This window comes from Nicrophorus vespilloides, unplaced genomic scaffold, assembly GCF_001412225.1.
Source record: "Nicrophorus vespilloides isolate i.1.1-1 unplaced genomic scaffold, Nicve_v1.0, whole genome shotgun sequence".
NCBI classification, from domain to species: Eukaryota; Metazoa; Arthropoda; class Insecta; order Coleoptera; family Silphidae; genus Nicrophorus; species Nicrophorus vespilloides.
In genome coordinates, this window is record NW_017096215.1 from 78,843 (window position 1) to 102,704 (window position 23,862).

Genomic DNA, 23,862 nt, shown 5'->3' on the forward strand with positions numbered 1-23,862 from the left:
GTAACCAACAAAGTTAAACGTATAAAAATAAAAACACACAACTTGAATTATGTGAACAGGTATAAAATTTAATATTTTGCTGTAATTAAACACAGATTTAATATAGTACATTTTCTTTAAATAATCTCAAGTAATATCATAGAATAATCATCATATTTTCAAAAATCTGACAAATTCTTTATTCTTTCTTAATTTGACTAGTTATAACTTTTATTAAAGTATTCAAAATGTATTTTTTCCAATTGTGCTGAAAACTGGAAATGTCATGAATACATGTACATTTTCTATATTAATTAAAATGTATGAAATAAATACTGTTAAGCTACGGATTGTGATAAACATAATTATAATCTTTCTCTATAATTTATTATGTACAATTTATTTAACACTGTAATACAGTTGAGGTAAAATGACATCTGCTACTGCAATATGGAAGCTTTGCTCAAACCGCTGTGTCAATTGCACACATTTGGTAGAATCCAGCACAGTGTTATTAATATGCACGTATTACAGTAATTTCCTTTTCTGTACAAGTTATTCCACTGTATTCAAGCAAACAAGTCACTCATGAGTAAAAGTTTCATGTAATTGCAGTTGCTACAATATGAATGAATCTACTATGTAAACTAATTTCATTCATTGTATTTTCGTCAATTAATATGACCCAAATTCAATACATATTTAATCTTTCGATACACATTTTTTAGTATATTAACAACACTTCTATTCTTCCATATCAAAACAACATTTTCGATTTTCCCCAGTATAAGACGATTTTAATTTTTGGACCCCAAAAGCAAGAAATGCAATGAAAAAAATCTACAACTACAGTATCAGACACACCTATACCAAACATTTTCATATACTTAAGAAAATACGTTAACTTATAGAACCAATAGATTGTTTGAAGATTTTCTATTTTCCTAATGATATAATCATTAATGCTTGAATTCTGTTTTTCAGTATATTTTAATTGGATAAATTAATATCAAAATACAGGATCTGATTTTTTTTCTGTCCAATTTAAATTAACAATGAAACAGATTTATCAGTTTATAAATTTGTCAAACAGACATTTATCAAAGTGACAGCTTCTCTTCATATGACGCAATATTAACATGAAACTGCTGAGTGTTATAGCTTCTATTATCTTGATAAAATAGATGATTTCACAGATTATATTGCTATATTATGAATATGACATAATATGAAATATTTGGCGAGTTTATAAATTTGTCATATAGACATTTATCAAAATGACAGCTTCTTCCCATATGACGCAATGCGCATTGCAAGATCATCATAAAATAGTTGAGTATCATAATTTGTATATGTATGTGTAAGATATTGTATAATTAGTATAAATGTTTTTGTTTTATTAATCTAATAAAATAAGTTCATTGTGAATTTGAGCCTAAACAAGTCTCAAATTTACAAAGTAGGATTTCACACATAGCTTTATAATATTGCGTCATACGGATAACGTGATATGAAATATTTGGCGGGAAATATTCAAATTTAAATTTATAATGGAACAGGATTTACCAGAAGTTTGTAGATTTTCCAAGAAGACATTTATCAAAATAACAGTCTTTTCCCGTTTGAAGCAATGCGCATTAAAATATTTGAATAAAATAGTTATAATACCATTAATATAAATATTGTAATTAATTGGTTCAAATAAAGCAAATATGATTTCACGCGGTTGTAAATCACAAGCCCGACAACCGAAAAACCGTCTATCGAAATCCCGACGTTCGAAATCCCGACTACCATAATCCCGACAATCAAAATCCCGACTATATCTACCATACTACCTGACTTCCATAAAAATGTTATTGTAGAAATTTGTAATAATAAATGACACTGTCGGGATTTTGATTGTCAGGATTATGGTAGTCGGGATTTTGACATAGTCGGGATTTCGATATAGTCGGGATTTCGAATGTCGGTATTTTGAGCCAGCCGGGATTTCGAACGTCGGGATTTTGATACACTCGGGATCCGTATAACGTGAGACATATTAGGCGGGAAGTTTTCCAATTTACGTACAGAATTTACCAGAAATCTATAAATTTGTCTCATTTATGAAAATGACAGGTTTTTCCTTTATGACGAAATATCCAATAAAATATATCAAAATAAAGTGTCAAATCTTGTATAATTGTATCATTATATAATATGATAAATAATGTAGTTTAATGTATTTTAACGTAGTAAGTTCATAGTTGTTTAGGCTCAAAAGCTGAGACTGCGTGTGAATTGTGGAGTCGTAATAAAGTGTTCGGCGCGAAGGGTGATCAAATAAGATTACTCCAGATTTTGACAGTTAATGTCGCCTGTCAAATTACATTTAGTAATGTCGGCTTTATTAATGCGGATGATGCGAACCGACATCAGATTACGTGTACTAAAAATCCGTTTTACTTTGAAGTGGATGACTTTTAATATATATTTACCTTCTACACCGAAAGAAAGAAAAAAACAATTCAGAAATCAACCCTCACCTCCTCACAAGCCGTCGGCTTATTATGAATTAGTTTCATCCGGAGTCGCAAATTGAATTAAAAAGTTCATATTTATAACCCAGATGGGGTTAGTGGAAAGAGCCAAAAACCGATGACATATTCATAATTTATAAAGTTGCGACAGGCGCGCTCCGATTAATCCTGCTGGCGGCAAAGCAAAGCAGGGCAGGACTTAGTCCTGCGACGATTCTATACTCACACACGTAAACGTACAAAATATAGAGAGTTCCAAAGTGAAATTTAAAGCGTGTCTTTCCGATACTTGGAATGAGGCCAAAGCCACGGAAACCCAGAAAAAAGGGTTTTTGAACAAAAAAAATAGGGGGCGGTGCACAAAAAAAGATTAGTATAGAGGGAAGCCGGATCTACGGCAACGATTTCCCAGCGAGATTTACGAGTTCGCACAGAAAATAGGGCATAACTCTAAGTGTCCGCAAGATTCCATCTCCTTTTTTTATATTCTAACTTTAATTTATTTTTATTTTTATATGCTTTTATTGCCGCAATAAATTTACGTAAGGGACGAAACGTTTCATATTTTTTTTAAATGAAAATCTTTTGTTAATAATTATACTGGAACCCTTTTTATAATCTAATTCAGTGATGATAAAATATCAACATTTTTGTTGCAAATATAAATTACAAAAAAATATTTTAGAGTAAATCTAACAAAATTTCAAGAAAATAATTTTATAATTTGTTATATACACTTTTGTTAACAAGTTTTTAAGTAAATTTAAAAATACATTTTTATTCTCAAAAATTATTTAATATCAACATTATGAACATTTTTTTTTAAATAAATAAATTATATTGAATTGAATTTTATTAATTTAATTAAACGTTTTTAAATTATGAACACAAATTATTTAAATATTAATAAATAATTAAATTTACTTGATTAGTAATAATTAATTCATATATGAATGCAATAAATTAAAGTTATTATGAAGTAATTTCCAACAAAAAATTGTAAAAAAAATAAAACAATAAATAAATAAATATTATTATGTAAAAACTTACCGTTTCGATGGCTTTTTCCAGTCGGAAAATCTCTTCTTGAAGCAGATGTAGGGTACCAGTTTTTCCGCGATGTCTGGCAAATGCTGCGGCACATGCACTGTGGATGCTATTCACCCAATTTTCCAATTCAACCTAGAACAGAAAACCTTAATCAAAACATGTCTATTTACATTCGATTTGTACACACGCATGTCAATTGGATCGTATCTCTATAGAAACCAGATGTGTTTGATTTGATGTTAACGGTTATTAGTAACATGTGATTTGCTCGTAAAGTATAACAGTGCTGCTAGTCAATTCCAAACTAACGCTAATCTTGTTAAGATAGTCGCACATCGCTCTGGAGAAAATTCAGAGTTTAAAAAATAAATAAATACTTGTCTTGTAGTTGTCAAATAAAGATCGTGCCTCAAATTGTATCGATTAATAACCAATAAACGTTTAGTGTAAAAAGTTATAGTGCGTTACAAATTAAATGTATACTTGCCATGTACTTGTCAAGTCTATATTTTATGACAACTGAAGCATATCTCATAATAATTGTCGTTTGTTTTAAAGTGATACTAAAGTGTCATGTACTTGTCAAGTAGCAAGTAATGTATTTCCAGGATATAACATAACATGATTTATGTCATAAGTGAATATTGAAAAATGTAGTGTAAATACTTAATAAGCTGTAACGATACTTTACGTAATACATTAACTCTATACTTGTCATGTACTTGACAAGTATAGAACAATGTGTTTCAACAATATAACAAGACATGTTTTCTAAAACAACTGAAGCTTGCTTGTAAGTTTTATCAAGTATTATGTAGTAAAAAATCACTGTAAATATTTATAAACTTGTATCCTCACTATTCGTAAAAAAAAAGTAAGACAATTTGTATTGACTTGAAATTTGTTATGTACTTGTCAAGTGTTTCAAAAATATAACCATGTCATGTTTTCAATGATAAATTAAGCTTGTCTCGTAAGATTTATCGAATACTATTTAGTAAACATTCAGTGTAAATACCCATAAAACTGTGTCCACACTATAGGTAAGAATTAAAATTAATATTTGACAAGTATGAAGTAGTGTTTTCATAACTTAACATGACATGGTTTCTATGACAACATATTTTATCGATTGTAAAAGTAAAACTTCAAGGTAAAAACTGATAAAGCTCACCTAACATAAGACATAGTAAGTTAAATGTTAACTATAGCTATTCCTGAAAAGAATACTATTTAATATAATTATAGTGTGAAATCAGCTTTACTAAACATAAAATTGTACTTGAAAATATAAATACTGAATATATAAATACTGTAAATTCATTAAATTTTAAAGTGATTTTTTTACACGATTTTACAGATTTTTTTTACACGATTTTTTTTATACTGATATATAATGGTTAGCATAAAAATTTACTATAAGAATTTTACTGAAGTGAATCAATGTTGCATATTGGTATAACGGAAATGGATGAAATTCTTATTGCTGCCGGCGGATTCAAAAATTCCTTGGTCCCTCGTCCTCCCCTATCGTCGCATTTCTCGCGTACGCTTTTTTCCACGATGTTTTCATATTTCATGGGCACTTAAATTGGAATAATTTAGCGCCCCGGAATTCCATCGATCCGCACCGTTGAATATTTCAGCGAGTGAAAATTGAATTCCGATGCAATCCATGCGCTGTATGCATGCGGCGCCTACATTTTTTTTTAACCCATAACCATTCAACTTCTCTTCTCTTTTTTGTATTACTATTTTGCGCAGATAAAAGTAACTAAGCGTTATTAAACTCTCCAAAATTCGAACTCTCATAATCAAATATACCATGCAATGAGAATACAAATCAATTATAACAAGCAATTTCGAATTATTAACAACTTTGATTATCTTTGAGTAATAGGTATATTTTTGCATCGACAATATGTTTGTTAAAATGCAGAAAAAAAATTACAGATTGATTCAGCAATATCTAGCGATCCCCGGACTGTTTGAAACCGGACTAATTAAGGAAAAAGCGATAATTTATATTAAATTTAACAAATTTAGATACTTTTTTTTACAATTTTATAACAATTTAAAGAATGAAGAAAGCAATATTTGCAGAAATACAAATCCGTCAAGTTTTTGTGAAAACTATTAATGTAATATGTAATTACTATATAAATAAAATCTCTATTAATGCAATATTATAAAATAGAAAATTAGAAAAAAAAAAGGTCAGTGAAAAATTAAATGTTCAAAATATTGAAAATAATGTTATAAAACAGTATTTCCAATAAAATTTAAGTCTGGATAAAAAAATGGTTCAATTTCAAACTGAAATAAAAGTTTCAATATATTAAATATTAGTTTTTGATGTAGCTTATTTTCATTTTAAATAAAATTGTTTCATACTTCGAAAAAAAAAACATTGAAAATACGATCATTGTTTCAATAATAAAAAAACTAAAACTATGTACATTTTATATAAAAATGCTTTTTCGCAGCCATCAATATTAAAGTGCTTTACAAATGTTTGCATGGACTATCTATTGAAACAATGTTATTTTTGTACATTTGAAGCCCACGAAGTGAGAAACGGGTTCATTCACACATTGCCCAAAATATCAATGAATACAAGGTTGAAATTTTCAATACGATGTTGCATTTAAATTTTAAATAATCAGTTTTCTACTCATATTTATACGTATTGATTATAAAAAAATAATAATAAATAAAATCATTCGAAATATATTTGAAATTATGATTCAACTAAAACATAAAAATGTATCTTTTCAAATACATGAAATAAAATGTAAATTATTTAATTATTTAATTTATGAGTATATAAGTATTTCGATTGCAAAGTAATACTGAATATATCTCGAGTAGTGCGGATACACTAAAAAATTAGTACACAAAATTATATTTTTAAACATAATAGTCGTATTTCATTCTTTTTGTGTTGTTTAATTTTATATCGTTTAAAAGTCCTCGATTAGATTGGTTTTATAAAGGGAAGATATATTTAAAATCAAAAGTTATAAGTATGAAGAGAGCCTTGTCTCTCTATTGACAAGTCTAAAGACAATGAATCAAATGCAGTAATTTTCAGAAGTACAAAAATCTGTTAATTAAAATAAAAAAATTAAATGTTGGTAATTATAAATTACGTAATAAAATATTGGACTTAATTTAATGAATGATAACTAAATTGAAAAAAGTCTATTAAAACTTACATATTGTTTGGATATAAAGAAAGTTTTACGTTATTTTACATTATTTAAGATATGAATGCTAAAAGAGAAGACAATTAATATAATTAGCATTGATTTAGCGGATGTTGATGCTACATAGATCGTGGTTTTTAAATCACCCACGTTTAGAAATCCTTTTATGTTTAACATAGTTATTGACCTCCAATGATTATTTTCTTAAATTATTTATCCAAGGTCGACCTTACTTACTCATGTTAAATATTGCTCAAAATTAGGAATGATTCATCAAATACACCTAATCTTACTTTGTCATAATGTCTTCATATTTTATAAATAATTGTAATATTTAAAAAAAATTCTTTAAAAATAAAATTAATAATTTGTATATGTTTTTGACATATCGCACGGTTCCAGCAATATGTTGAACTGTTTGAAACCGGACTAATCGGGGGGGAGAATAATCTGCTTTTAGAATTTATTGTGTTTAATCCGGATTGATCAAAGCCGGACTTTTCGAGGTATTGCTGTAAACAGAATAACTTCAATGTTCTTATTGAATAATATATTTATTCTTTTATTATAAATTTAAATTTAGAAAATATAGTCTACTATATGTAAATTATTCTCAATATTTATAATGAAATTGTATGAAAAATAATTGTTATGTAATACATTTTATATTACAACAATTTATTTATATTAACAAATAGATTAAAAAAAACATCCTTATTATAATTAAGGTTGTTATCCTGTTGAACTATGTATAATAAATATTAGTACAAACGTCGTATTTGAGTAGTTGATTACACGAAACTACAATAAGCATTAAAACTTTTGTTCTTCGCAAAAGTTATTGCGTGCAATTTGAGGAAATCGAATTAATACCTTACAATTCCTTCGGTGATAATTGTTTAATTAATAACGGCAGATTCCTCTGCCGGAGCAATTGTTCCGAAGTTTGCGATGACCTTGTCATCAGCAGTCCCAAAATTAGTCGACTAATTGTTCGCATTCTGAGCCAAAGGGCTCCGACGCACACGCACAAAAAGCACAGAGCTTAAAGGGCTCATCACAACCATTTTCCAACAATCCACCAAACTTCGCATCCATCTACTCTTTTTTTTTTAATCCTTCTTTGTTCTTCCTTTAAACGTCTTAATCCAATTAGATCGCCGGATTAGAGCACATTTAACTAATGATACACTTCACGTGAGGTTTGCAAATTGAAGATTGCCGAAACCGAAGGCAATAGAAAGCACAACGCGCACAGTTCGAGGCAGTCGGATAAACTAATGCACATGTAATATTTATTGGTTTGTTTGCACAATCCATTACCGGTTTACGTATATAAATAAAGTATAAAAAAAAATGAAGTAAAATTTGGTGCGGTCACGTGATCATTGGGCGGCAACTCAAACATATTTGCGTCTGTTTGTTTTCCTTCGTGTTACGCGAAACCCACATTTCGCCTTTGATGTTTACCATATTTGTAAAGAAAATAGAGCAAAGCAGGTAATGGAAGGAACAACATCAACGAACTACATAAACTCTACGTGTAATAGAAAGAGATGATGAGATGAATATGGAAGGTAGAAAAGGATGGAATACGAAATTGTGATTCGTATGCAAATATTTTCGCACTCCGTGTAACATTATCACCAAGTGTCTCGTTCGTATTTACGATTATAAAAAAAGTGCGTCTATTTATTTTGTAACGGACTTTGGCATAAAGCAAAGTGTCTATTATCAATTTCTGTATTTCGTGAAATTACAAAAATATGAACATAACGAAAGTAAAAGTATAAAAACAAAATGCAGTATTTACCGTAACATTAATACATTACTTGTCACATAACATGTAATTATCTAAGAAAAAAATTATTGTTTCAATATACAACATTTTATAGACAAATAAAAAAAGTATATATTTTTTTCAATGTGATTTGTGCAATTCTATAGAACTCATACTGCTAATTTGTGCATTCAGTTGAATAGAATACGATTGTACTAAAGGCAATATCCGCATATAGTTGAATAATTAATAAACATTGCAGCCATCATGCAATAATATTGAATCAAATTGAATAGATGTTACCACAATTACGGATGTACAGAAAACCGCTAATTTATTTCATTGATTGTGTTCAAATAATTAACTAAAATTCAGTTCATTAATTATGCCTTCCCACCCATCATTGTCTCCTACATCAAATCAATACTTTAGTATTAATATATTCAATTTGTGTGTATAGACAATTTTATTGGACCTTCAATTTGTAAGAATGATAATAAAATATGAACTTAAGTATCTACAGCAATACCTCGTATAGTCCTGTTAATTAGTTCTTCTAATATCCCGGATTGTTTGAAATCGAGGCACTAAATAACAAAAAGTAATACGTGATAATACGTAAAGTATAAAATTGATCATTTTTCTATAGAAAACTAATTTTGTGTCAATTAAAGTTTAGATTATTTTGAATTTTTTAACTCGGACTATAGTGAATCCGGACTTATCAATAACGTACTATGTGAGGTTTTACTGTATTAGATATTTATTTAAATCCAGACTAACCGAATCCACGCTATGTAAAGCTGTATGCTGTATTTAGTAACAATTTTCATCAACATGAAATCAATACAAACTGGTATATATAAATCAAGTGTGAAATACATCCAATTTGATAAAGGCAGGTGTACAGCCAAATTTTATTACACCATCTTGAGGAAAGTTCAGGACAAAGAACCGGTGCTGATAATATGGAAAGCAAAATTGCAGTGCAACCAGGGTTCCGATAAAGGACGACTTTATGGTTATTGCAAGTGGTCTTCATTGTCTCTGCTTGGGTGTGGGTGTTATCAAACGAAGAAAGAAGAGAAAAACAGAAGAAGGGGAGACGAGATAGCATTTAACGTTACCTGGCATGGCGCTTGGAAGAGATAAGCGTCTCCGAAGGCAGTGCTCAGACAGAAGATGTACTCCCTCTTCGGATGTTCTGGGATGGGTTGCATGATGGCACCGTCGACGATGATCAGATGTTTGGGGGCCGCCTCCACGGAACGGCCTTCGCGCGAATCGCACGGATAGAACAACAGAGTGGTGCCCTTCAGGCACACCCAGTATCCCTTCCAGCCGCGTTTTCTCGCCAATTCGATCTGGTGTTTCTTACGCAATAACCACTTCTTAACACTTAAAAATCTGTAACAAAGGAAATACATATTTTAATAATGATAAAACTCACAGATCATAATTGATTTTAAAATAATGTTACACAAATATTATGTAAACATTTTAATAATGCAAATAAGTATAAATTTCTTGTTGATTATTTTTCATAAATAATGTTAATTTTATATTTTGTAAAAATCGTTATTAAGTAGAAATCAAACTGAAAATTAAGTTTTGATACGAACAATTTTTTGCTGATGTAAACATTTATTATATTTTATACTTATAATAAGGAATATTATAGTGTTTTCTTTTTATATAAACAACAAAAATTATAAATTAAAAACTACCTATTACTAACATTAGTATTAATTTGAAATACACAATAATAAAATTTGTAAGTGAAATGAATGTATATGATTCTCGAAAAAAAAATCAGTGTTAGCAAAAAGTAAAGTATGTTTACCATTAGCTTTATTTATAACGACAATAAATTTGAAGCGACATCAAATTTCCCGAAAATTACTGCCTTAATGTGATTAAATGAATCGGAGAATCTCCTTGATGTATAATAATGGCATAGGCGTCGTTTCTGGATATCCGCCAAACCGGAAAAAAAAAGAAAGGGCACGCGGATAATGATGACGTTTGTTTTTGTTTGCACTCCAAATCAATAATATCTCCCATACTTCGCACATTCGAGGGTATAATGAAATTAAGCTGAAATCAGCTAAAACTTGGAACAACGCAAAAAATAATGCAAGAGAAACTTTATGTAATTGATATATTCTTGTATCCTAAGATCCTTGTGTTCATTTCCCTTCTTCCGCCACTTGCTTCTTACGAAGGAAGATCATAAATCCTCCGAAATGGGTTTGTTATTTCTTCCGGGAGTGAAATATCGGCGACGCGATCTGGCTTTAACGCAGTTAGGGCGAAAGGGATGCGCCCCGCTTATGTCCCTATTTTATTTCCATCTGCTGCGCTACCTTGAAATACATTAGAGCGGTTCCTTCCGAAACAAGGATTCTCGTAGCCGTTGGAAATTAATTTATCCTGCGTAGGAGGAAAGGATGCACGTGCTGCCGTGATCTCCATTTGTAGCATGAATTGGAATTGTTGATGGATTCGGGGAACATTGGTAGTCCACTAATAAGTTGTTGTCTGTCCAGTCAGGCGATTGAGTTATTTCCGTTATTGATATTGACTGATGATCTGCGCTCAGTCTTAAACCTCAAAGCAATTTCCGAAATTGCCAAGTTACGTGTGCGGTTCGCTTCCTCGGACCAAGACAATTGCTTCTAATTTTCACGTGAAAACTTCCACAACTATTCCGCTTATACCAACTACGAATGATCTGAAGTTTCCCAATGGTCAACCGCTTAAAGTTTTAACGTATTTCCAAATGATATGATATGAACACAACAATATTAGAACACAAAACAATGCTTTTTTTTATCAATATGTTTTGAAACTACAGTAAAAATTGAGAAAAGTAATTATTGAGAATGAATAAAAGATGATTAATTAAATTTTCTTTTTTTATGTCCCTAATGTATATAATATTGTTTTTGTTGATAATTAGAAATTATTACTTTGAAAATTGCTTAGTTATTACAAAGATTTAAACTAATTTAGGTTTATTATACTTTCTATGAATTGTGCATGTATTATGTAAGTTTCAACAGTTTGAGTTGGTTGATTTTTTTCAATTACAAACTAATATTTTTGTAAAATAAGATACTTTTATAATTAATAAATTGTAAATATTAATTAAATTTTCTTTTTTTATGTCCCTAATGTATATAATATTGTTTTTGTTGATAATTAGAAATTATTACTTTGAAAATTGCTTAGTTATTACAAAGATTTAAACTAATTTAGGTTTATTATACTTTCTATGAATTGTGCATGTATTATGTAAGTTTCAACAGTTTGAGTTGGTTGATTTTTTTTTTCAATTACAAACTAATATTTTTGTAAAATAAGATACTTTTATAATTAATAAATTGTAAATAGACGTAGATATAAAGAAAATGTACACATCATTAAAAATCCATTTGTATGTATATACATGAAATTCAAACGGAAATACGTAAATAAATAAATGTTTTGAATATCAAATAAAATGTATGTTTCGTATTTCGCAGATATATGTTTTTTAATCGAATTGTCGACAAATGGGGTCTTCAATTTCCTCGAATAACCAGTAAATATTGACACATGCCAATTCATCAATCACGCTTGTTTTTACGGATAATCGAGAGGGCAGGACAGACTGAGTGATTGAAGTAATGTACACAACATAATAATTTCGATTAGCTTCCAAATATTTTGCTTAGCACACGCGAGTGACGTGTTCCATCGATCCAAGTTACCATTAAAATTTATTTTTATTTTACAAATTCCATATTTGTTTATTATTCGGAAAGGCCAGTAATGTATGCAGATGAGCACGTAATTGTGTTTTGCAAACAGAATATGAAAACACGCATGTATTTTATTATTTATGTATAAATCGGGTATGAACAAGAGCAATATTTGTCATCATCAAAATATAATGTTTTTTTTTTTTGTTAATTATTTTATTTCTAGGAAATTCTATACATTCGAAATTGCTGCATATTTTTGGGAATTTATGTTAATGCCTTTTGTTCGCGCCCCATCAATTTGGACGCAAATTCGAAATGTTTCAAATTATGATAAATAATATTTATAGAAGGGACAGACACATACACCATCATTTTTGTGCACGAGAAATTATTTCACTTCCATATATAATAATTATGATTTGCGTGTTTCGTAAAATCGATGCTGTTGTTTCAAATGGAAATGTATGACAGTAAAATTATTTATGCACGAACCATTTCAAAAATTCACAATTTATGTACATTAACCCGTAACTACTACGGACAAATAAATAAAACACAAGTACTACATATGGATCAAAATGACCCGATCATTAAATATTAAAAAAAAATAGAACAAATTATTCATTTTTAGAACATTTCTACATTTCTACATACAAATTGTTATTTACCCTGCATGATATTTGCAATCAGAATTGTAAGATATTAGTATCACATTCTATCATGCATATATGGTTCACACAATACACCTCCTTCATGATTTATCAAACAATATCTAGTATATTTCATTCCCAATGGTCCCAACAGTTTTTTTCTATCGTTATTCTACTTTGAAATCCAAATATTGATGATATAAATGTATAACAACAATAATACGGGTCAATATGACCCGAAATACACTGTTTTGATCAACCTCTACAATTCGAATTCTAATGAAAAGAAATATTAACTGAGTCACTCTGACGTTTTCATATAGTAACAACAGAAATTTTAATAAAAACCTTAGAAATAGTTAAATATTTATATAAGAAATTATCATCATTATTTCTTAAGGGCAGAAACACATATAGCTAATATCCATTATTCTTTGTAGTTTCATTATTGTTATGAATGAAAATGTGTATATTTAATATAAAGCTAAGACCTTTACTTAGATAATGTTTTCTTGTCCGAGAATTTTGAAAAAAGATCAGCGAAAATATCTTCAATTTCCCAAGTGTATATTGTGTTGTTTATAATACTATATTTCCTGTTACTTTCCTTCATTTTCAAAAATGTAATTAAGTATAGGAATTTCAAGAAATTTTAAATTATATAGAAATGTCAAGTATTTTTTATTATTTATATAGACCCCAAAACGAGATAATCTATGATTATAAATATTCTTGATTATAAAAATCCTATGAATAAAAATTCAAGAAATTTACAAGTTTTTCAATAAATATTAAGTTAACTTTTCAAATAACTGCCATAGAAATTTGTTTCTTATATTTAACTCTTCATTATGTAATTAATTGTTCCATAACCTTAAAAACGAAGTCATTTTCTATAATTATTAAAATTAGTTATATGGAAACAATACAAAAAGTTATTTCATATTTCTTGAAAGATTTTTTCAAAATATTATAAAATTTTCACATTTCTACTTGATTATATGAGATCTAGTAAACATTTGTAGATTAATTAATAAATCTTATGATAATTTTTTTTGATCTTGATTTGTCTGTTTTAATATAAATTTGTAATAGTAAATTTCTAAACTTGAAGAAGTTTATATGAAATATTGATAAAAAATTAATGAAACCTTAATAAAAACGATATTAAGAAATTCATAAATCATCCCAGAAAACGCCAGTTAGTAGTGTGATTAATAGTTCTAACACCGAAAGATATTTTTTTAAACGATTAACAAGTGTCGGATCAAAACTTTTCTTGCAAAAAATAAATATATATATATAGTTGGATGAACAAGAAGCGAGTCATTAATTTTAGTTTAAATCGCGGTAGTTTGTTTTTTAATAAATTTCCAACCCTCACGATTTCGCCCCACTTGTCTCCAGACTGTAGACAACGGTCTCATGTAAATAGGAGTTAATTAAAACGCTTTTAATTATTCCTCTTGTTTTCGAAAAGCCACCGCAAGCTCGAAATCTTCCTTGCACGCGATGTTCCCTACTCTTTTTTTTTGGTTGCACTCTCCTACCTCGGTTAAAGGGTGGAGAGATTCTTTCGGTATTTCGCGCGGAAATTTACAACTCCGACCGTGTTGCAAACTTGTGCTTAATTAATACAGAAGCGCGGCCGGAAAGTTTCCTCTGCATAAAATCGTTTCCGCCGGAAACTGCTTTTTCCCCCACTCCACTGTTTGTTTACTACTTATTATCTCGTGATATTGACCACAAAGCTTTACGCTTTACGTACATGACCTGAAGAAGATTGTGATCTCAATCATTGGAGTCTGGCCAAAGCTAATCTCTAATTAATTAATTTTAAACTGTTGCAATTTCCAATTTGGCCCATTTATATTCATAAGCTTTGGTTATTCAATTAAGAAATTTTAGTATTTTGATCGAGGTTACGAATACGTGCTTCAATTGCCAAAACTATAATTATCTGATATACAGAATTTAATCTATTTGTAGCTATTATCGACACAAACTTAACCTCAACTATTATGAAAGTAACTTCTTTTTAGACAACCTTTTTTTTTATATGTAAAATTTTTGTTTTTTTATTAATTTCGAAACGTTTATGTATTTTCTATTTACCATTTTTTTTATTATATAATTTGCATGTCGATGACGGAAATTTATTTTCTACACATTATTCCATCAATTACTGTAGGACTCATATTGGAAATTATTTAATATTGATTCACAAACACGATTTTTTCACGATTTTTCTGTACAAATTTCTTTTAACCTCGTTTAAAATCTTTACGTTTATTTCTCACAGTTACTTCGGAATTACGTAGTAAATGTTTGAAGAAATACCAAAGTTTACTTTCTTTGCTGTACATCTGTTTATTTCTTTCACTATAATTACGATAAAGTCATTATTTAGTAGGTTATGAGGTAGCAAATAGGAAATTAATTCTTAAAACCAAAGCGTTGATACCAGAGTTTGAGTAATATCTGGATCTTCCCAATTCAATTCTTCCATAATTTTCGACGAAACTGCTGGTTTTAGAGCAATTTGACGTGTACGGTCAGAATCTAAGCAGCTATGTATTGGCATAACTTTAATAGCGCCTATACAGAACTAACATCAAAGATTAATCAAAAACAATTACGGCTCCGTCTTAAGTAGTGGCGCTTCTCGAAGAACTAAAATTCGATCATTTCGACCATACTGGCCATTCAGACAATTTTGCATAACCGTAGTTTTCTTTATAAAAAGTTGGGCGGATATATCCGCCATTTCTTTTTTATTGATTAATAAGTATCTTCTATGTGTAAAGAAATAAAAATAACGTATATTTTTCTACATTAATATTGGTAATCACTAAATAAAATAAATATTACTTAGACGATTTTTTAAATAATAATTTTTAAGTAAACTACAATTATTACAATTAAAAAGAAATATGTTTGGTTAATTTACTTTATTTTTATTAATATACAGTATGAAAATTAATTTATATTTACTGTAATATCTCTAAATACAGAAACGAAGTTAACTTAACACGAAAATATGATTCTACATACATGTATGCAAAAAAAATAATTAAGAAAGTTAAGCAACGAATAGTGCGAATTGTACTTAATAATAGGTATACTTTAAACACTAGAAAATATTTGTGTTTTGCTTTTAAACGTATTTTTTTAGGCAATAATACATTTTTTTTTAAATAATATGCTCATTTCGGGTCAAAATACATTAGTACATTTTAAGTGTAATTAAAATCTGGTACTTGCTTTAATTCCCATAACGATTTCCGAATAAATTAGATCAACCTCTTAACTATCTTGTAAAGAAGACACATTAGTACGAAACTATTGAAAACAAACATCACATAACATTTCTGATATCTAAAGATCAAACTATACCCAACCAGAATTATGTTCACATTCTCAGTTTAATGATTTTTCCGATTAATCCTTTATACATTTCGAAGGACATTAATAAATTACATTCTGTCAATTTGTACGTTGCGTGTGCATTGTTTTCCATTTTCCACGTCGCCTACACGAGTCGAACAAAAGTTGTTATTGTTATTTCTCGATGAGTTGGGGAGGGAGTGGTTTGTTGGTTTTCGGTGGGTGTCATTCATCAAGATATTAATAAACCCTCTGACGGCTGCCAAATTATTTCGTTCCAACTTGTTGGCTTCGAACAATACCGAAACTTTTGCCGCCCCAAGAATTAAATACGCCGGATTATCTCCGCGTCGAAAAATTGATTAATCCGCAAATCCTTTTCTTACTTCAGTTTATATAATAATTAAGAGAAATTCCGGTGAAATATTAATTCCAGAAAGAAATTAATTTACTAATTATGAATAAATGAGTTGGTTAGAAGAATTAAAAAAATATTACGAGAGATTAAATTTAATGAAATGAATCTTATAAAAATGTGATTTAAAATATAAAAAGTATACAGTAAGATCTTGTTTAGCGATTTCTCAACTCGATATAACGCGGCCTACTTCCTTTTAAAAACTCATAAATATGTTAAAGTGAACTATTTACTATATGTTCTATGTGAATTCGTTTAACGTTGTTTCGTTTAGCGCTTATCACAATAGAAAATACACAAAATATTAAGTTATAACTATGAATTACAACTACAAAAATTAATGAGCAATAGAATTAAGATTTGAAAAGTTAAATGATAGAAAAATTGATTTAGAGCTAGTTTATTTTACCTGTAAACGGTAAAAACCGGTTAACACGTAAATTACCGGTATTTTTTAAATTGAAAATTTCGTGTGATATATTTATACAACCTATTAGCGTGGGTTTCACTATGAGAAGGTAGAAATTTCAATTGGTTTTTTATTTTAATTTAAATTACTGAAATTACCAAAACCAAATTATATAAGAAAAGCTTCATAATATAATCCATAGTCAAGACGAAAATAATCATAAAACCAGATTTTTTAAGAGTTATTGACATTACAAAATGTTTTGGATAAAAAAATAATTATTTATAAGTAACAATAATGTTAAAAATTCATAATTCACTCTAATTTCAATTATGTATGAACAAAGATATTAATTGAGTATTTTTTTTAGTAATAAAACATAAATTATTGTAGGACAAAAATACAAATTGAAAAATAAAACACAGCGATTTTCTATAAATTGAAATTACATTGAATCTATTTTAAATTTAATTCGTTGTGCGGCGGATTGAATTGGATTTCTGATTGCCAATAAACACAGATGAATGCTCAAATAACAACATCGACGGCAACAACAACAACAATCACAACGAAAGAGGAATCGAGCTGAAAATAAATGGATAGAGAGATCGTTTACATGCGCGCACATTAATTCAATAAAATGTATTATATAACCGATTTATACGCGCGTTATTTTTCATTATATTACATAACGGTTGCAATCGAATATGAACGATGCGAAATTGTTTTAGTTTTCAATTTAATTAAATTAAAAAAATATATTTGAATAATAGATTTGTTAAGAGATTTTTTTTTAATTGTATTATTTCGTTACAAAGTAATAAAATTGTTTTCAGAGATAGAAATGGTCCAATAAAATAGGGTAAATTTTAAAATACTGCAATACCTCACATAGTCCGTTTCCGTCAATATCCCAGACTGTTAAAACCGGACTAATCGAGGAGTTTAAAAGCGCACAAAAAGAGAATTGATTTTATAAAGTAAAAAAAAATATCTTTTATTTTGTGTACTAATTATTTAGAATTTATTTCAATTTTTCTCAATTAACAATTTAGATCGAATCGAAATATTTGTACAATTTAACAGCAATACCTCGCATAGTCCGGTTCCGCCAATATCCCGGACTGTTAAAACCGAACTAATTGCGGATAATGTACAAAAAAGATTTTTTTATCTATAAAAATAATTTTGTGTACTAATTATTTAAATTAAATTTTAGTTTATTCTAAATTCAAATCGGACTATAGTGAATCCGGACTAATCGAAGTATTTGTACTGAGTTTTAAGTGAAAATTAACTAATTTTATAAATTATGTTATAGATGCTCGAAGATTCATTAAGATGAATGTGAATCTTCAAATGGAAACAGGTTTAATATAAGAAACAGTAGCACATACAAAGATTGAATACGAAACAGATGTTTCAGCTATAAATCATCTTGGGAATACATGAACTACCATAGAAATTACGTTTAAGATGTGATTGATACTAGCCACTTTCTCATAATTGTTGAATGCTTTACAATTTACTGAATATTCCTTCTGTAAATATATAAGTCAGATGAAAATATTAATTAATACACAAATTTTTTTTAATAAACAAATTCTACAACAATACCTCGCACAGTGCGGACTATTTGAAAACGAACTAATCAAGAACTTTAAAAACGCACAAAAAGAATCATGAATTATAATTTACTGAACATTTATTACAAATACGAAAATATTAATTAAATGTCGATGAGAATAATTAAATTTATTGTTTGATCTAAAAATGATAGGTTATTAAATAAATTTCACTGTAATATTCAAAGTAAATTAATTAATTTTGTAATGTTAATTACATTTTATAATTAAAATGAAAAAAACAGTTTGATACCAATTATTATAATCAAATACACGAATAATTAATATTCATATAAATAACCGATCTCTGACCCAAATTAATTGCAGTAAAGAAAAATACTGAATAAAATAATATCTGGTTATTAATAATATATGCAAGTATAGTTTATTGAATTTGCAAACGAATCGACTTTTCGAACATGAACAACAGAAATATAAGCACGTCGGAAATACGAACACCTTGCAGCATTTTTTTTCGGATTTCGTGCACAAAAGTGCAATGCGGATTTTTACGGAATACGTCGATCCTCGACAAAGGTGATTTCATTCGATCGCTTTGCTAACTCTACACAAAATATACAGGACTTTAAACACTGCAAAATACGTGCACAAAATAAATATAGAACAAAAAAAAACTCGAAACGCGTGAGTTTAATATTTAATTTTGTTCCAAACAAAAACTAAAATACATTTTTGTCACTGCAAATAACGTCCGAAAACCGTGCTCGGGTTTAATTAACAAACCAGGTTTAATATGTACGAGTATATAGTGAATACATGCATTTAGGAATTTCATAAAAATGTTTTTTTTTATATGTAATAACGTTTTTTTTTTATAATAGTTAACGCAGCGAATTTGCTTTCATTAAGGAAAACAATATGTTCATTTTCACTTTTTTTAACTTAATTTAATGTTAATAAAAGGTTGTGAATATTATCTAATAATCAAAAAACTAATTTGAAGTTAAATTTGCTTGTATATTAGTTCAATTTGAAGGTTAGATGAGTTTGGTTAAATTTATTTAGTTTATGTTGGTTTAAATTTTCATAAAATATGATTATTAGTTAATTTATAATTAAAGTTATTGTATCTAATTTTAGTATACTTTTCTAGATATTCTAAAAATTTAACTTAAATAGAAACACAAAGATTAACGTGTTACTCAAACAACAAAATTTAAATACATCAATAATAATTATCCCTTTAACATAAAATTGGTAAATATCAATAAAATACGTTTTTATTCCCTATAAAATAGTTCATTTCCATCACTAACCAATAAACACTTACATATTGTGGTCTATGTAATAATAATAATTCATGTAGATTAATGATGAAAACAGTATTGAACTGTATGTTTTACGTAATTGATGATCGGCGAATGTTTCCTTGTCATAGTTGATGTTACTAGTTCTCATGACATGATTGATATTATATTGAAACATTAGGATTCAGAAATTACCGACACATAATGTGTGTTTGTCCTTGCATGTGTTAACACTGCCTTAATGGACATTGCTACAATCGATCAACAATAAATCGTCAAGCACACACCATTGATTTCTTGTAAATTAGTAGAAAATGAATGATATAATATTCCTTCAAATTTACTTAGTTTATACTAGATTTTTCATCCTTATTATAATTATTACCGTTTTTTTTTTAATTAGTTGGAGAATATATTACAGATGTGAATGATTATAAAGTCTTACCTTGTTTTCAGAGACAAAAGAAAAGAGATACGTCCATTAACTATTCAGATTTAATACATTTAACATTGATTGCTTAACATAACAAATCTTCTTAATTCATGATAGTTTTCACTAAAAAATAAAAGGTTTGCAATGTAATTTAAGCACCTTTTTAATCTTTGTTTGTTAACATTTTTAACTTCTTTAATTTCATCTTAATTTTCATTGACTTAATTGTTAACAAACATTTCTAAATCATCCACTGAAAAACCATAATCTTCAGCATGTTCGAAATCTATTACGAAGCTTCCTTAACAGAGGTATCGTTAACCGAGGTTTGACTGTCGTATTTATCACTTAATTAATTTGGTAATTGATATATATATCAATCAAATATAAATCTTACATAACTTATAAGTATTTTTTCAGAAATATATTACTAAATTACTAAAAGTAACAAAATATTCTTCTGTATTAACATATAGAATAAACGTATTACTTGTATAAATACAAGTACTTTGACAAGTTACTCGTACATCTACTCGTTACATTCATTAGTAAATATTTTGTATTCAAGCATGTAATTACATTTCTTCGAATGTTAAATTCTTAAAATTATTCTTTGTACGTTTCATTATATATTTCATTTATATTTGGGTTAGGTATTTTCATTTAAGAACACATTTTCTATAGAACGATGCGACCAGACCCAACGACGTGAGTGAGTTCAAGCACTGTAATTGCAATTAGAGTTATGAAATTTCCATGGAGACGTCTCCTCTGTGTGTGGCGGTTCTACACAAACCTTTTTCATCCCAGACTTCGCATTGTCCGGGTATGCTCGCATCGCATTTAAAAAAACGCGAAATTCTTTACTTGAAAAGTCTAAATAATAAAATGCAAGCGCACCTTCAGGTTCTCAAGTTAAAATCGGTTTATTGAGCGCCAGTTACGTAATTATGATAGCGGCGTTGCGTAATGTTTCGAGAGAGTTCGAAAACTGAAAGTGTTGTTTGATGCTAGTTCCGTCTGTCCGACGTCGGTAATTTAATGCTCGGTGCTTAGTACAACTTTGCGCCCGAAGTAAACCAAATCGCTAATTAATATAGTCTAACCACCCTTACATCCTCAAGCTCCTCTCGTCCTATAACGATCCTGGAAAATATTCCAACTAACTTTGTTTTGTTACTCAAAAAGTCAACGAAGGGATGTTAGAAAATTATACAACATTAACTTTATTTTATATTTTGTATAATTAATTAAAAACAAACAAATATTTACTTACAGATAAAATAAGTTGATAATCAATTTTTTTTTATTCCAATTTTGTCAAATTATTTAATCAGTTTCATGTTTGATCTAATCTTGTCTCCACTAATCTGAATGAAAACTCGAAATACTTGATAATTTTTAAATTTTAAATAATTATCAGTTAATGTATACATACTCATTCATGAATTAACCAATAAGACAATGAAGGGCGCCAAACTTTGTCAATATTTTTTATAAAAGAAAATTTTGTATATTTCTTCTAGTTTTTAATTTGTTTTACATTCCAAAGAATATACAAAGATTTAAGAGTGCTTGGAAAGTTTATATATAAAGTTTATATATAAGTTACATATAAAGTTGAAATACTCAATATCTGTGCAAAACACATACACTTTTTAATTTCGCTAAAATTTAAAAGAAAAACTGTAATTTATGGGCATATCGGAGAGGAACTAATAATCCTCGATCCTGATTTAAGTTTATTAAACTGGATGGTGCACTGTTCCGGTGCGGAAACCCGATTAAAATTAAATCCGAATTGAACGTTCCCAGAGGCAAAGTAAACTTTTCGACGGATTTAATTGCTTCCATTAATGATTAAAACCCGACGATTTGACATTCCCAATAATAATAACAATAATAATAGGCCGTTGTTTGTGAATCCACGTACGACCGTTTATTGCGTCCATTATTTATTTTTTCCTCTCTCTCTCTCTCATACACATACACAATGCAAACTCGGGTTTTAACTTCATCATATACATTTTTTTTAACTTTCGGTTGTCGCCATTTCCGTATTTGTCGTTGCGAAACACAAGCTGCGAAATCGATTTAATTACATCCACCGAATGGGATTTGCGTGTATATATGTGTGTGTGTGTTTAATTGCAACTTGTAAACCGGGAAACGAACGATAGAAAAATAAATCGCGATTGCAATTCGCTCGTCGCAAGGGAAAAATAACATATTGGGTGCGAATGAAAAAGAAAAACGAAGAGCTGCAATTCGCACGCTCGGCGTGAATCGATCACGAATTTACAGACGAATAATTTATTTGAGCAGATAGTTTCAGGTGTTTCAGGCTATTTCCACAACTATCTAATTGGAATTTTATTGGATCAACGTCGAATTGCTATTTTAGAACGTTTACGAGATTTCTAAAAGTTTATATTTTATAGTTTATAAAAAGCACACATTATATTGTTGTGTCCAACCGTTATTATTACAATTATTATTGTTAATATAGTGTATTAACAAACTAGAGACATACACGACGTCTCTTAATCACCTTATTATATAAACATATACATCAGCCGTGATCCCAGTTCGATACACTTTAAGAAAAACAAAGTGGACCAAGCGTAAACATTCCCATCGATACTCCTATACCTTTACTCCAAATTCAAGTCCTTATTATAAACACATAATGATCGTTACATGTACAATCGTAATCGATCATCTTTTTCATATAAACAAATGCATAGGATTTAGTATTATAATAAACAAAACCACCAAAGCCGATTTCCGTGGGAACGCTTAATCATCAATATAAACAAACCCTACTCCCGATCACAACTCCCACCCTGTATTAACAAGAATTAACTTTGTAAGTAGAATAAGTATTTAGAATTAGTCTTAGTCAACCTGTTAAAGTATATACATTGTGTTGGATAGAATCCCAAGAGTACCAATCATTGTAATAAACTTGTTTAAAACCAATTGAATTATTTAATTTCTACAACTGAGATTCCACAACGACAACACCAGACAATATTCTACTATATCCAGAAATCCATCCCTGGGACACGACAGTATATCAAAGAAAGTACAAGAAGATCGGCCAAAAATACGGATTGTTTGAAAACGGACTAATCGAGGTTATAAATACGTACAAAAAATAAACTGTACAAAATTACACTTCACTATATAAAAGGAAAAACAGATACCAATTATTTAAATATTGTTTTGTTAAAATTATTAAATTTAAATTAAGCTGCACAAATAACTTGTCTAGTATATATTTTTTGATAAATAAATCTTCTCCTTATTTTGAAAATTCAAGTATTACCAAAATACTTTCAATATTTAGTATTGAGTAATTATTATACATTAGCGTAACT

General features: G+C 28.7%; 1 protein-coding gene across 2 annotated transcripts in view; it reads right to left on the reverse strand.

Annotated features, from left to right (window-relative positions):
• LOC108556299 (protein still life, isoforms C/SIF type 2-like) overlaps positions 1-9,942 on the reverse strand; it is a 28,704-nt gene extending 18,762 nt beyond the window's left edge. For both annotated transcript variants that reach the window (XM_017912347.1, XM_017912346.1), the window contains exons 1-2: positions 9,668-9,942; positions 3,552-3,683 (exon numbers count right to left, since the gene is read on the reverse strand). In XM_017912347.1, coding sequence (XP_017767836.1) covers positions 3,552-3,683; positions 9,668-9,760 — 225 coding nt within the window. In that variant the 5' untranslated portion in view covers positions 9,761-9,942. The remainder of the gene's footprint in view (positions 1-3,551; positions 3,684-9,667) is intronic.
• Positions 9,943-23,862: the final 13,920 nt, after the last annotated feature.